Source organism: Myotis lucifugus, unplaced genomic scaffold, assembly GCF_000147115.1.
Source record: "Myotis lucifugus unplaced genomic scaffold, Myoluc2.0 scaffold_1083, whole genome shotgun sequence".
Classification (NCBI taxonomy): domain Eukaryota; kingdom Metazoa; phylum Chordata; class Mammalia; order Chiroptera; family Vespertilionidae; genus Myotis; species Myotis lucifugus.
In genome coordinates this window covers 27,150-41,517 of record NW_005872131.1, presented here as the reverse complement: position 1 = coordinate 41,517, position 14,368 = coordinate 27,150, and the positions used below count along the sequence as shown (strand labels likewise).

Here is a 14,368-nt window from a genome sequence, read left to right as displayed (position 1 = left end):
AACAACAAGTATTTTTTATCAGTTTCTGTGGGTCAGTGATGTGGACACAGCCTAGCAGGTCCTCTGCCCATGGTCACTCAGGGCTCAATTTGGGGAGGCGGGTTTGCTTCCAGGGTCACCAGTGCCTCGGTCACTGGACTGTCCGCAGGACTCAGGTCCTTGAGGGCGACTGGCCGGGCCAGCCTCAGCCCCCGGCCCTGGGGCCTCTCCACAGGGCAGCCCGCAGTGTGGCTCGGCTTCCCTCGGGGAGAGCAGGCGGGAGAGGCTCCTGCAGACTCTCCTCGGAGCGCGAGGCTCTGCTGTGCTCTGTTCCCTGCAGGGGAGTGACTGGTTCTGGCCGTGCTCTGGCCGGAAGGTCCCCTGCCAGGGAGAAGCATGGGGTGCCAGTGGGCTCCCTCCCTCCCCGTGGTGACCACTGGGAGCGGGCGGGGTGCTTCCTGAGAGGCCCTTTCTCCACGTGACGAGGCCCGCGTTTCCTCAGCAGCTCTGAGAGCCTCAGCTGCTTCCAGGCCACTCTGCTCTTGGTCCCTCATCCCCCCAAGGTGTCTGTGCCGATGCCCCATGAGCGTGAGCATGGGGGGCTGACGGGCCTATCCACGGGCCACAGGCAGGTGGGAGGCCACAGAGCCAACCTGGCTGCTTCTGTTTCTCCCTAAGATGGTGCAAGCCCGTCCTTTAGCCACTTGTCCTGATGCCTCGACAAGGGGCCAGGGCTGCATGTCTAACCGTGTCCACGGCCCCGAGGAAACCCCTGTGGTCCGCAAGGGCCCTGGGCAGCTCTATGTTTCCACGGGGTCCGATTCCCTCAAGCACCGCGTCCTTTGTTGTCTGTGTTTTCACAGGACCCCTTCTGAGTACCAGAAGCTCCTTTTAGTTTAAAATGCAGTGTCAGTGAGGTGGTCACCTACGCAGTGTAGCTCAACATGGGTCCGAGGGGCAGTCGTCCCTGCGAGCCAGTGGAGCATTGAGAGCCCTGGAACTTGACAGTCCCGTGCGCCCTGACAGTGGGAGCAGAGCAGACCCCTCGGGAATGGCCTGGTTTAGGGGCGTCCCAGCTCCCAGAAGACGAGCAGCAGGGCTCTGTCCGCTGGCCGGTGCTGACGCGTCCCCTGGCCCTGACGGAGCGCCCTGTCCCTGTCTTTGCAGAGGCAGTCCAACGCTTCCCAGACGCTCTGTGACATTGTCCGGCTGGGCAGGGAGCAGGGCAGCCAGCTGCCTGAGGCCCTGGAGCCGGACCCCCTCCTCGCAGTGCTGGAGTCGTGAGTGCTGCGGGCTAGTGGGGTGCTGGCGGGTGCCGGTGGGTGGGGTCTGAGTTGGGAGCGCGTCTCCAAGCTGGCCCTGTAAACCGCAGACAGCCCCTCCCTCTGGTCAGACTCTGAGCTGGCTGTGAAGTGCTCACTCGGACCCAGAGCTAATTTGAGGGGCTTGTTTCCCATGGGAGGTCTCCAGGCAGGTCCCCCGAGTGCAGGCCAGCAGGGGCGAACCCCCACAGGGAGGCAGGGGAGGGAGGCGTGCTCTGTCTGCTCTGCTCCAGGCAGTGACCGTGTGTGACAGGCAGGACTGCGTGGAGCAGCTTCTGAGGAACATGTTTGACGGGGACCAGACGGAGAGCTGCCTCGTCAGCGGGACGCAGGTGCTGCTGACCTTGCTGGAAGCCAGGCGGGCTGGGTGAGTGCCCCGTGGGGAGGGCATCGCCCGGCACTGGGCGCCACCCTTCATGGCAGGCGGCTGAGTATGGGCCGTCGCCTGGGAAAGTGCACTCAAGGCCTCAGGCGCCCTCCTCTCTGTAAGTCACCAAACCTCTTGGGATGAGGGGGTCCCCGTTGGGCAGGGGAGGGAGATGCCACGGAGGCCTGGGCTGTCCCCGTCTCCATCTGCTTCCTCATCCACAGGACAGAGGGCCTGGTGGACGCCTTTTCTCAGGGACTGGAGAGGCTGTGCCCCGTCAGTGGCAGCGTCCTGCACGGCATTGAGCCGAGGCTGAAGGACTTTCACCAGCTCCTGCTCCACCCGCCAAAGGTACCGGACCTCAGACAGCAAAGCGCTCCACGGTGTATGCGGACACGTGGACACACTCGTGCTGCTGTTCCCTGACCCGACTTGAGAACCAGGCCGATGCCATGGCCTGTGTCAGACCCCCTGCTGCATGTCCATCTGCACTGGGGCCTGGTGGGCGGCATTTGCAGCCCCCAGATGACTTGCATTCTGAGAGCCCACGCTCACCGTCTGCCTGGCCTCTGAGTCGGGGCACCAGCCAAGGGCCAGGGGTCCCAGAGGAGGCCCCGTGCTCAGCTCAGCAGCTCTAGGGGGTGCTGGGGTCACGCTGAGGAGGCTCGCTCTCTCACTGCCCCCCAGGCTGCCTCCCCCACCAGAAAGTAAGCTTCACAAAGGGAGAGATTCTGGAACATTCTGTTAACAAAAAGGTGGCTATGTGATGCTGCATGTGCGGGATCAGAGAAGACCCGCGTGTAGTCTAAGAGTTTCCAGGTGGCCCTGGGAGCGCTGGTCCTGCCTCGGCACAGATCTCTCACTCCAGGGTGCTCCCCCCTGTGGCTGGGTGAGCCTCTGGGTGCAGACCCTGCACTCACTCTGATGCCTCCTTCCCTCTTGCAGGCAGTGCTGCCTCGAGGAAGGCCCCCTCCCCGCCTCCCCAAGCTGTGCCACAGCGTGGACCCCAGCCGGGCCCTTGAGCAGTGGTCACGCTGGGCTGCCAGGGTCAGTGAGTGGTGCTCTGTGTTTACAGAAAGCCGCAATCCTGACCACCATCGGCGTGCTGGAGGAGCCCCTCGGGAACGCCCGCCTGCACGGCGCCCGCCTCATGGCTGCCCTGCTGCACACCAACACGCCCAGCATCAACCAGGAGCTGTGCCGGCTCAACACCATGGGCTTGCTGCTGGTGAGGGTCCACTGCCTCCCCCCTCCTCCACGCGGCCGTGGGCAGGCCAGGCAGGTGCCCAGGGCAGGCCCAGCGGGCAGGCATCTGGACCTCAGCCCTGGGGGTGGGCCTGTCCTCGGGAAGCTCTGGTTGGTCCTGAGACAGGCCCAGGCTGACCACAGCCTGAGTGAAGGTGGGACAGCCCGGCCGCCTCGGTGCAGCTCGCGGAGATTGCCCTGCAAGCAGAGGCAGGTGTCTGTCTGTCTGAGGGGGGGGCAATGAGGTCACGCCCTTCCAGACCTGCCTCATGGAGGACTTGGGTTTTAGCCCTTCAGCACAGAGCACCTTCGAGGAGCAGCTGCTCGCTCTCCACAGGGCACCCAGCACTTCCCGTCAGAGCCAGTGGAGGCGCCTCCACTCAGTGCCTGGAGGACGCCTGGGTGTCTGAGGAGAGGGCCCGCCAGGCAGAAGGGGGTGCTGAGGGGAGGGGCATGGCTCTGAGGGGGCACCACAGGCAGATGCAGTCCCCAGGCTTCTCTGGGGCCTTGCCCTTGGGCCTCTGCTCCCAGAAGGAGCCAGCCTTGGAGCTGGGCCTGGAGTACTGGCCTCTACAGGTTCTTCCAGATTTGGAAACCCCAGTGGGTTATGAAGAACTTGTCTTTTCCTTTCTCCACTGTCTATTTGCAGAACGTTTTTATCTTCAAACAGAAACACTGACCATTAGGCAGTCAATCCCCATGCCTCCCACACCCCCTCTTCCCCCACCCTCCTTTTTGCCTCTGAGTTTGGCTGCTGTGGGGCCTCATGTACGTGGCATCACACCGTGTTTGGCCTTTTGTGTGTTGCTTGTTTCACTGAGCACATTGTCTTCAAGGTTCATTCATCCCTGTGGTGGCAGGTGTCAGAATGTCCTTCTTTATGGCTGAATCACCTTCCATTGTAGAGGAAGACACACTTTGTCCATTCCTTAGTTGATGGATGTATGGGTTGCTTTCCCCTTTGGCTGTTTTATTTATTTTTATTGACTTTAGAGAAAGGAAGGGAGAGGAAGAGAAAGTTAGAAACATCAATCATGAGAGAGAATCATCATTGATTGGCTGCCTCCTGCACGGCCCCTACTGGGGATCAAGTCCGCAGCCCAGGCATGTGCCCGTGACCAGAATCTAACCCAGGACTCTTCAGTTCCCAGGCCGACGCTCTAGCCACTGAGCCACACCAGCTGGGGCCCCTTTGGCTGTTTTGAATGCTGCTGCTATAAACATGGAGGTGCAGATTCCTGTTTGAGTCCAGCTTTCCCTTCTGGTGAACATGTGCCCAGAAGTGGGGTTGATGGGTCACATAGTCGTTCTGTGGCCAGCGTTCCGAGGAAGCAGCGGTTTTCCACAGTGGCTGCGCCGCTTCCCTTCCTGCGAGCAGTGTAGGAGGGTTCTCGCGTCCACATCCTCGCCAAACGTGTTTTCGTTTTTCTGTAAAGATGGCCGTCGTCATGGTTTGAGGTGGTCGCGTGGTGGTTTGATCTGCATTTCCCTAATGGTTGGGGATGCCAGCACCTTTTCGTGTGGTTTGTTCGCCGTGTGTGTATTTCCTTTGAACAGCTGTCCAAGTCCTTTGCTCATTGTTGAGTCAGGTGGACCTGTGGGTCACGAACAATGAAAATACATCCTGCATATCAGATATTTACATGACGATTCATAACAGCAGCAAAATTGCAGTTATGAAGCAGCAACGAAAATCATTCTATGGTTGGGGGTCACCACAATATGAGGAACTGTATTAAAGGGTCGCGGCAAGGTTGAGAACCACTGGTTTATAGTGTCCTTTGACACACACAAGTTTTTAATTTTAATGAAGTTCAATTTCTCTGTTGGTGTCATATCCAAGAAATCATCGCCAAATCCACTGTCATGCAACTGACCCCTTTGTTTTTTTTTCTATAATTTTAGCTCTGTCAGGTCTTCGATCCATTTTGAATTAGTTTGTAAATGTAGCACATGGTGAGGGTTCCACTTCATTCCACTGCCTGTGGGTGTCCACTTCCCAGCACCATGTGTGGAAAAGACTGTCCTTTCCCCATTGGCTGGTTTGGCATCCTGCTGGGACTCAGTGGGCCATGTACGTGAGAGTTTATTTCTTGACTCTCAACTCTCTTGCCTTGGTCTCCATGTCTGTCCTCACGCCAGGACTACACGCTGCTGATTACTATCGTTCTTTAGTAAGTTTTGAAATGAAGTGTGAGTCCAACTTTTTTGGGGGGTCAAGATTTTCCTTTGGGGATCCCTTGTGATTCCCTATGAATCTTAGGATGGGTTTTTCTATTTCTACAAAAAAAAAAAAGCCATTGAGTAGAATCTTGAAGAGACTGTAGTGAGTCTGTGGGTCACTTGGTGGTGGCGTCCGCTTCACAGACCCGTCTTCCCGCCTGAGCCTGGTGCTTCTCGGGGACTCGGGGCGCCTTTGCTCCCCTCGCCGGCCGGTGCTGCAGTTTCAGCGTGCACGGCTCTCACCTGCTGGGTTCATTCATTCCTAAGTGTTTTCTGTTTTTTGGATACTAATGTAAATGGAGTTATTTTCTTAAAAACTTTTTTGGATTGTTAGTGTATAGAAATGCAGCTGGTTTTTGTGTGTTTTGTATTTGGAACTTGTTTATTAGGTCTAACAGTTTCTGTGAAATGTGTAGAGTTTTCTTCATATTAGATCATGTCATCTGTGAAAAGAGATAATTCAGCTTCTTCCTTTCCAACTTGGACACTTTTCCTCTCTCTCTCTTCCCTCATTGCTCCGCTAGGACTTCGTACGGTGCTGAGCAGAAGTGGCGGAAGCAGGCTGCAGGCCCTGTCCTGACTGTAGAGGAGAAGCCTGCAGCCTGTCGCCAGTTAGCATGTGTTTGCTGTGGGCTTGTCCTGGGGCCCTTTGTCGTGTTGAGCAGGTTTCCTTCTGTTCCTAGAGTATTCAGTGTTTTTATTTTTAAGAATTGTTGAGCTTGGTCAATTGCTTTTTCAGCATCAGCTGAGATGATTATATGGTTTTCATCCTTTGGGCAGTAGACACTGACCATCGTGATTGATTGATTTACATATTGAATCATCCTGGCATCCAGGAATAAAACCCACACTGTCACGGTGTGTAATCTGTTTAATGTGCTGCTGAAGTTTGCTGATATATTTTTTTTAAATATATTTTATTGATTTTTTAGAGAGGAAGGGAGAGAGATAGAGTTAGAAACATCGATGAGAGAGAAACATCGACCAACTGCCTCCTGCACATCTCCTACTGGGGATGTGCCCGAAACCCAGGTACATGCCCTTGACCGGAATCGAACCTGGGACCTTTCAGTCCGCAGGCTGACGCTCTATCCACTGAGCCAAACCGGTTTCGGCAGTTTGCTGATATTTTGTTGAGGATTTTTGTGCACATCCTGCCCCGCTGCACCCTCCCTCCCTCTGTGTAGGCAGCAGAGTCTAGGACAGCCGTGGGCAAACTACGGCCCGCAGGCCGGATCCGGCCCATTTGAAATGAATAAAACTAAAAAAAAAAAAAGACCGTACCCTTTTATGTAATGATGTTTACTTTGAATTTATATTAGTTCACACAAACACTCCATCCATGCTTTTGTTTCGGCCCTCCAGTTTAAGAACCCATTGTGGCCCTCGAGTCAAAAAGTTTGCCCAACCCTGGTCTAGGACGTAGGCTGCTGTGGCCTCTGCTCTGTGTGAGGTGCCAGGGGGGTGCAGACAGGTGAACCTCGCCGCCTCGCTGTGGCCTCCTCACCTGTAAGGGTCCGAGATTCAGGGGCAGCGGTGCTTGTTCCCCGCCCCGCCCCGCCTGGAAGAGGCCAGGCTTCAGCTGGTGAAGCTCCGGCTGGGCCCCTCCGGGTTCCTGTGGGCGTGTCCGTACCTGCACCTCCTCACGTGACTTCCCTTCTGGGTGTTTGCGAACTTAACACACTTCCACTGGCTCACGGGTCAAGACACAATCATAAAGGAAGAATAGGAATCCTACATAATAGAATGTGTAGAATGTAGCTAACAGGGATCTTACTAGGAAATACACAGCCTTTTAAAAACACACTGATAGAGAGGCTACAGATGAGTTAAGCTTCTGATTGGAGACAGAAAGAATGGCCATCGGGCATGTTCAGATGAGAGCAGAGCTCAGGCTCTGCAGAGGTTTCTCACAGGGAGGCTCCCAGGCGCTGCCTCGCGCCTGCCGCCTGCCGCCTGCCGCCTTCCACGGCCTCTCCCTGCCTGTCCCCAGGACCTGTTTTTCAAGTACACCTGGAATAACTTCCTGCACCTCCAAGTGGAACTGTGCGTGGCCGCGATTCTCTCCCAGGCCCCCCGGGAGGACAGGGCTGAAGCCAGTGGACCCGAGAGCGGGGACTCGGAGAGCCCGCGGCCTGCTGCCAGCCACCCCGAGAGCACCATGGTGACCCATGTGAGTCCCGCCAGGCGCTGGTGGCGCTGCGTGCTGAGCCCGGCCACACGGCTGAGGCCCCTCCCCCCGCGTTTTCTTTTCTGATCCTCACGTGACCTGGGTGAGCTGCCCTCCTTTTGACCACGAGAGAGGAAATCACAAAGGGCATGAGAAAGCATTCCGGGATTTGGGGTCCTTTGAGTCCACATGCATGAATCCTGGACGAGACGCATCTCTCTCCTTTCCTACTCACCCGGGAGCGCTTCGCACGATGCTCACCTCCGGGCCACCTGCTTGCTTGCCTGCTAAGCCCACTCGGTTCACAGAGGGTGGAGGGGAGCACGCAGCCCCTCGGACCTGACCGATCAGCCTGTCCCCCCAGCTATTCCAGAAGTGCTGCCTGGTCCAGAGGATCCTGGAGGCCTGGGAGGCCAATGACCACACACAGTAAGAACCCCCGGGGCTCCGTGGGAGGTGTGGTTTCCAGAAGGGGCTTCTGCTGCTGGGCTGCCAGGGAGGCCGGGGCCTGAGCTGACACGAGCCAGGCAGTCACCGGGCCGGGCTGGGCTCCTTCCCCTCAGGCTCCTCACCGGCCTGGCTGCTCTGGGGCCTCCTTCACCCTTTACTCCCCCCTCCCCCGCCGCCCGTCCTGTGCCCACAGTGTGTCCCAAATCCCCCATTTCTCCATCCCAGCATCAGTCACTTCTACCATTGAGCCCTTGAACCCTGAAGAGAGTGTCCAGGCCACTTCCTGCTTCCTCCCTGCCCCACGCGGCCTCTGTGTGAGCAGCTGGGCTCTTTCTGAAACAGATGGTGTCACTTCTGCCTGAAACTCCTGGCCACCCGGGTCCCAGAATGGCCCGCAGGGCCCAGCGTGGCAGCCCTCCCACTGCCTTGCCCTCTGCCCTGCCTGCTGCTCCTGGGGATACCTCCCTCCCCGGGTCTATCCCTCATCTCCTGCTCTTACTGAACCCGAATGTCAGTGCAGACACGGCTGGCGGCTTCCCCGGTCAGTGCACATGGTGCCTGGGAGGCCCTCCCCACACCTGTGCTTGCAGATTGCGTATTTGTGTGCACGTGTGCGGGTCTGAGAGCTCCCACGGCTCTCACCGGGGGTCTGAGGTGCCCAGCAGGCTTCCACCTGTCCCAGCTTCCCCAGGGGCCAGTGCCCTCCCTGGGCTTGCCTCTGCCCGGCTCCCCAGCTCAGGTGCTCACTCGCTCACCCCGCTTCCTCCTCTGGGTTCATCAGGCTCTTCGGAGAGACAATGTGGTTGGCAGCAGGCTCTGTCCACTACCGTCAAGGGCTGTGTTGTAGACGTGTGGCCGTCTCACAGGGAGGCTACTGAGCGTCAGGGATGCCAGGATAGGACGTGCTCTGCTTTGGGCCGTGGGTGTGGAGAACTTCACGGCAGCGTGGGAGGCAAAGGTGGACAGAGCCAGGGCGAGCACTCCCGCACCTTGAGCTCAGTGAGGGGAGCGACCCGCCGATCCAGGGCCACAACAGGCGCTCGGGCCCTGCGTCGTCCTTGTCTCCTTGGAGCGGGCCACGTCTCCTGCTGCTGGACTGGGCATTTCCCTGGGCAGTAGGCCCTGGGCCGTGCTGGGAGGGCCTGGGCACCGGGACAGCTGGTGTCTGCGTGCAGGGGAGGGGCGCAGCCAGACGGGTCGCAGGGCTGCAGGGGCTGAGCAGGCCCTGCTGGTATGTGGGGAGTGCAGGCTTTGAGCCCGTTCTCTGGTCTGCACAGGGTGGGAGCAGCACCTCCCCACGCAGGCGAGGCCATGAGGAGGGACTCGGGGGCAGTGGGCAAGGCCCAGGCCTGGCAGCTGCCTTCATGCTGCCCTTCGCTTCCAGGGCAGCAGGTGGCATGAGGCGCGGGAACATGGGCCACCTCACCCGGATCGCCAACGCGGTGGTGCGGAACCTGGAGAGGGGTGCCATGCAGACGCCCGTCGGCGAGGTTATCCAAGGTGAGCCCTGGCCCCGGTCTGGCTGCCGTGCCTCATGGGGTCTTCCCTCGGCTGGGTGTGGGCCCCGGCGCCCGTTCTGTTGGGCAGACGTCTGCTCACGCTCAGGGCACGCCACGCAGTCCAGCTGTTCTCTGAGCCAGGCAGCCCCTCCCCGCCAGGCCTCACCTCTGCCCTCGGCCTGCCCCCTGGGCTGCTTCCTGCATCGAGATGCAGGGCCACCCCCTGGCAGCTTGTGCTCTTACCCTTCCATCTCGTCCTGGCACAGTCTGCAGCTCCAGCTGAGCCGGGAAGGGCCCATGTGGCCTCACTGGGGAGGAGGGTGCCAGGCAGACTGAGCAGGGTTTGCCCAGGATACAAGAGGCAGACAGGTGGGTGGACTGGGGGATGGCCAGGGGGGCGCGGTGCAGGTGCTGTGAGCCCAGCGCGGGCACGGGGTGCACTGGCGTTCAGTTGAGTTGTGCTGCTGGGGAAGCAGCCTGTCGATGGTCGTCAGTCAGGCCGCAGGCGTGGCCTCGCCGGTGTGTCTCCACGTGGCAGCCTGTGGCCGCAGGGCAGGTGTGAGCCCAGGAAGGGGTGTTCTCAGTCAGTGGCCTCAGTCTGGGGTCAGGCCTCCTGGTCCATCGGTCTCACGATGAGGGTGGGGGCCCAGGTGGGGAGGCGACGGGCAAGTGGGAAGCTCTTGGCTGTCATCTTCCCTCACCGTTTCCGGGGCGTGAATCGGAGGCTCCGACTTCGCCAGAAAAATGGGTGGGGCATGCGGGTTGTGCAGAGGCCGGGCCGTCGGCCGCTTTGTTACAGAAGCCGATGCTGGCGTGTCCGTGTCAGGGCCCCTTGGGGTCCCTTGTGCACCAAGTAAACTTGGGCTCTGACACCCGCCGAGTCGGGCCCTGTGCCCGCACAGGCCGCCTGGGACCCTGCAGTGGCTCTCGGGACCAGGCAGCACTTCCCTTGCAGGGCTGCCTGCGGATTGCCGTGGGCGCTGGGAGAGCTTCGTGGAGGAGACGCTGACGGAGACCAACCGCAGGAACGCCGTGGACCTGGTGAGGAGTCTCGTCTGCTTGTGCGTGCGCCTGCGGCCGAGCGTGTGCTGCAGCCTCTGCTCCGTGTCCAGACACAGACCCTCTGGCCACAGGCCTGGGCCATCCACGTGCGGACCTGAGGCCCCGAGCAGAGCTGCTGTGGCCGCTTGGTCCCCTCCCTGTCGTGTCAGGAGGCCCAGTGTGGTCTCCGAGGCCTGTGCCCAGACCCAGTGTGGGCTGCAGGTGGGGAGCAGGCTGGGCACCAGCCCCGGGCGCCAGCTCACTCCTGCCAACTCATGCCCACCCTCTGCCGTTGCAGGTAAGCACCCACCTCCACCCCTCGAGCGAGGATGAGGACATGGAGGGCGTGTTCCCTAACGAGCTGTCCCTTCAGCAGGTGCGTGTGGCCAGGCCCTTCCCCGCAGTCCTAGCGGCACTGAGGCCTCTAGGGGTCCCGCGGCATCTCACCAAACTGCCGAGGGAGATGGCGAGGGGAGCGGTGTTCCTTGCGCCTGGCCCTGCCCCTCCCCCTGTGATGAGGGGAACCTCCCCGCCAAGCCATTTACATGGATGGGGCCCTTGGGGACACAGCGGGTGAATTACAAGTTCAATAGGCTGTTTGGGTGTGACCCTGAGCGGGAGTCTGAGGCTGTGCCCGTCCCCCAGGCCTTTTCCGAGTACCAGGTCCAGCAGATGACGGCCACCTTCGTGGACCAGTTTGGCTTCAATGACGAGGAGTTTGCAGACCAGGACGACAGCGTCAAGTGAGCCCAGAATGTGCCTGGCTGCCTCCCTCGCACACCACAGCGCCGATTTGTGCCGTCACCCCTCCCCCACCCCCACCCTGTCTCTTTGGGAAGGGTGGAGGTGGGCTCTGCTAGACCTGCCCCATTCCTCAGCTGAGCCAGGTGTGAGCTGTGTGGGAGGGGCCGGGCAGAGAGGGCCCTCGCAGCCTCCAGGCTCCCCCAGGGAGGGCAGGTCATTCCTCCCCAGTCCCCAGGCTGCCCCTCAGAGCCGGGGAGAAAGCAAATGAGCCCAGGGCATGGGCCCCACCCGGGTGACCCACAGCCCTGGACTGGCCGCGGAGCCGGCCTTGTGCTCTCAGCCCCACTGCTCTGGGCTAGACTCCCTCGGCCTCCAGCCAGCCCCTGGCGCGCCCACCACGCTGCGGCCTGTGAGGGGCTCACCCAGATGCCACCCACTGAGCGGCTGTTCTTCTTTCAGCGCTCCCTTCGACAGGATCGCAGAGATCAACTTCCACATCGACGCCGACGAGGACAGCGTGAGTCTCCACTCAGTGTTTGTTGGAGGTGGACGGACACGGCGGTGGGTGGGCAGCGGGGGCCAGGCCTCGGGAGCTGTGTGAACACGTGGCTCCCACAGCCCAGCGCGGCTCTGTTTGAGGCCTGCTGTGGGGACCACATCCAGCCCTTTGACGACGACGAGGACGATGACATCTGGGAGGACAAGGAGGCCCACTGTGCTGCCCGGGGCCTGGGCAGAGCCAGGTGTGTGCCCGCCCGCCCTGCCTCAGCTTCCCCGAGGGACACACAGGCCCCTGGACGGGTGTGTACCCCAGCCCTGCCCGGTCGTGACATCCCTCTGAGCTGACTGTGCTCCCCCCCAGGTTTGGGGGCCCTCCCGCCACAGAGAGCTGCCCAGAGAACGGCCTGGCGCGTGGAGACCGGGATGGGGAGGAAGCCAATGGAGATGTGGCTCCGGCAGGGGCTCCTCAAGTCGCAGCCCAAAAGGGCAGTCCTCATGTGGAAGGTGGCTCAGAAGGTAGGTGCTTGGGGTGCAGCGTTCAGGCTGGGTAGGGGCACAGGTGACAGAGGACTGGGTGCCCTGGCGGGTGCTCCTAGGGGTCTGCCACCTGCTGACCTGTCTGCGCTCTGGAGTGCGTGGTCCTGAGGGCTCCCCATGCCCCAGCGACCAGGGCCAGGCTGAGCTCGGTCCTGACGGCCCTCGGCCACACGCCCAGCAGCCCGGTCGGGGGGCTGCCACTGCTATGTGTCTGTCTGCATCTGGGCTGAGGGCTCAGGGCCACTCACTCGTCTCCTCTGGCAGGTGCCACGTGGACGGTGTTTGATGAGCCAGCGAGCCCGACCGCTGCCACCCCGGGAGTGGCGATGGACGTGGGCTCCAGTGTGTGGGCAGCCAGGGCCCCCAGCACCACGGCTCTGGAGGAGAAAGGCTGGGCCAAGTTCCCCGACTTCCAGCCCTTCTGCTGGTGAGGAGGCAGGGCAGGCGGCGGCCATGCCCGTGTCGGGCAGCGTCTCCCTGCACGGCCTCAGCCTTGGCTTTGTTCACAGCTCCGAGTTGGGGCCCAGGTGCAGCTCCCCGGTGGACGTAGGACCCGGCGATGCCCAGGGCGGCCTGAGCCAGGGCCCAGAGAGAACCCGTGAGTCGGAGCAGCTCTGATGGCAGGGCAGCGGGCAGAGTGGCCCAGGCCCAGGAGGGACGGAAGGCCTTTGAGCCGCCCTTGGAGGGAGGGGCTGCCCCTGCATTTGTCTGTGCCACTGGGACCCCTGGCAGCCTCCTCGTGCCTCGCACGCCCTGGGCCGCCTCGGTGGCAGCTGGGGGGCCTGTCCAGAGGCTGGGAAGCCCCAGGGTGTCGAGGGCCACGCAGGGAGGGGAGCTCTTTCGCTGGCAGACACACCCCTTGTCAGGCAGTGTGCAGACAGGTTCTGTCCCAAGTCTGAGCTGAAGCTTTTGCATGCCCGCCTGAGTTTGGGGGCTCCCCTGCCCTCACCAGTGTCCCCCGGCCCCTGTCTTGCAGTTGGCTCCGCCTCCCCGTGCGCCTGGAATGTGTGTGTCTCCAGGGACGCCCCTCTGGTGGCCTCCGGCAGTGATGAGGACGAGCAGGTGGCTGTCACCTCAGAGGCTGTCAGTATGGGTCCCGGCCAGGAGGCCCCCCCACTGCCCACGCCGGTCCCCAGGTGTGCAGGATTGGGGGGTGGGGTGCGATTGTCCACAGCTCGCCACTTGCCCAGGAGAAGATGGACCCTGTGACCCCCCAGAGGTGGGCTCTGTGGAGAGGGATGCACAGGGGTGAGCAGAGGACCTGAATGTCCCACCCCAGGGACCTGGGAATGGGGCCACCCCACCCATAGGCCCACCTTGGAGAGAATGGCCAGGCCCTGCTGAGCCACTCCCCAGGCTCTGGGGTGGCCCTGGGTGGTGGGAATGGGGTTCAGCTTTTATCCTGTCTGCTATGTGCCAAGTCCCAGCCATGTGCCCACCTAAACCAGGCACCTTGGGAAGAAATGCCTGTTGCGCTCAGACAGTGGGGGGATGTTAGGGCTTTGCAGCTGAACTCTGATGGGGGGTGACCTCCGTGCAAGCTGAGCCCCCACATGTCCCACCCCTACACTCAGGGAGAAAGTCCAGGCTGGGCTGGGGGTTGGGGGAGGGGGAGGGCAGCACAAGGAGCTGTTTTGGAAACGAGGGAGGGAGTGGTGGGCAGCGTGAGGTGCAGTCACAGCAGGTGGTGCTGAGTGAGATGGCGCCTTCCCGGCCTTCCCTTGTTCCCCCCACAGGCGGGCAGACTGGCACCTGGCCAGGTCCCACCCACCCCGGTTCCCACCTGAGGTGGAGCTCTGGGCATCCCATTGGTGGGGGTCCCGCTCTGGCTCACAACAGGAAGTGGGGCAGGGCTATGATGAACAGAAAAGCATGGCCAGGCAACGGGGCAAGCCTGGGGCTCCTGAGGGGTTTAGTTCCTTCTTAAAGCAGCATTACAGTTCTTAAACTGCCCCCGACCTCTTCCCTCCTAAACAGCTGTCCTCTGACCAGCGGGTTATGTCCTTTCAAAAGCAAGCCGTCGGTCTGCCTGCCTGCCCTGGCCGATGTGGGCTTGCGCCTTCCCGGTCGAGTTGTCTGCAGGCTCGTGTGGTCTATTCCACACGCTGCCAACCGCACCTGGCGCAGCCCCACAAGCCCTCCTGCCTGCTCTGCAGGCTCCCAGGGGTCCTTGTGAGGGTGGTGTTGACATGACAGTGGAAGCAAGTGCTGGGCAGGTGTGGGCCCCGCTGGGCAAACCTCCTGGGCTGCAGGAGGGGCCAGGCTGTCCCTAGGCCGTCATGCCCTGGCC

The 14,368-nt window shown here is 61.1% G+C and overlaps 1 protein-coding gene across 5 annotated transcripts in view; it reads left to right on the top strand.

Annotated features, from left to right (window-relative positions):
* PPP6R2 (protein phosphatase 6 regulatory subunit 2) overlaps positions 1–14,368 on the top strand; it is a 64,269-nt gene that overhangs the window by 48,628 nt on the left and 1,273 nt on the right. For 3 of the 5 annotated variants that reach the window (XM_023747977.1, XM_023747978.1, XM_023747981.1), the window contains 16 exons: positions 1,147–1,259; positions 1,450–1,668; positions 1,893–2,019; positions 2,744–2,896; positions 7,130–7,309; positions 7,671–7,735; positions 9,141–9,256; positions 10,211–10,296; positions 10,595–10,672; positions 10,942–11,039; positions 11,500–11,557; positions 11,659–11,783; positions 11,903–12,057; positions 12,343–12,505; positions 12,588–12,676; positions 13,055–13,214. In XM_023747977.1, coding sequence (XP_023603745.1) covers positions 1,147–1,259; positions 1,450–1,668; positions 1,893–2,019; positions 2,744–2,896; positions 7,130–7,309; positions 7,671–7,735; positions 9,141–9,256; positions 10,211–10,296; positions 10,595–10,672; positions 10,942–11,039; positions 11,500–11,557; positions 11,659–11,783; positions 11,903–12,057; positions 12,343–12,505; positions 12,588–12,676; positions 13,055–13,214 — 1,985 coding nt within the window. Of the gene's footprint in view, positions 1–1,146; positions 1,260–1,449; positions 1,669–1,892; positions 2,020–2,743; positions 2,897–7,129; positions 7,310–7,670; positions 7,736–9,140; positions 9,257–10,210; positions 10,297–10,594; positions 10,673–10,941; positions 11,040–11,499; positions 11,558–11,658; positions 11,784–11,902; positions 12,058–12,342; positions 12,506–12,587; positions 12,677–13,054; positions 13,215–14,055; positions 14,353–14,368 lie in introns of those variants that run through there. The other 2 variants (XM_023747979.1, XM_023747980.1) reach the window with 2 other exon arrangements.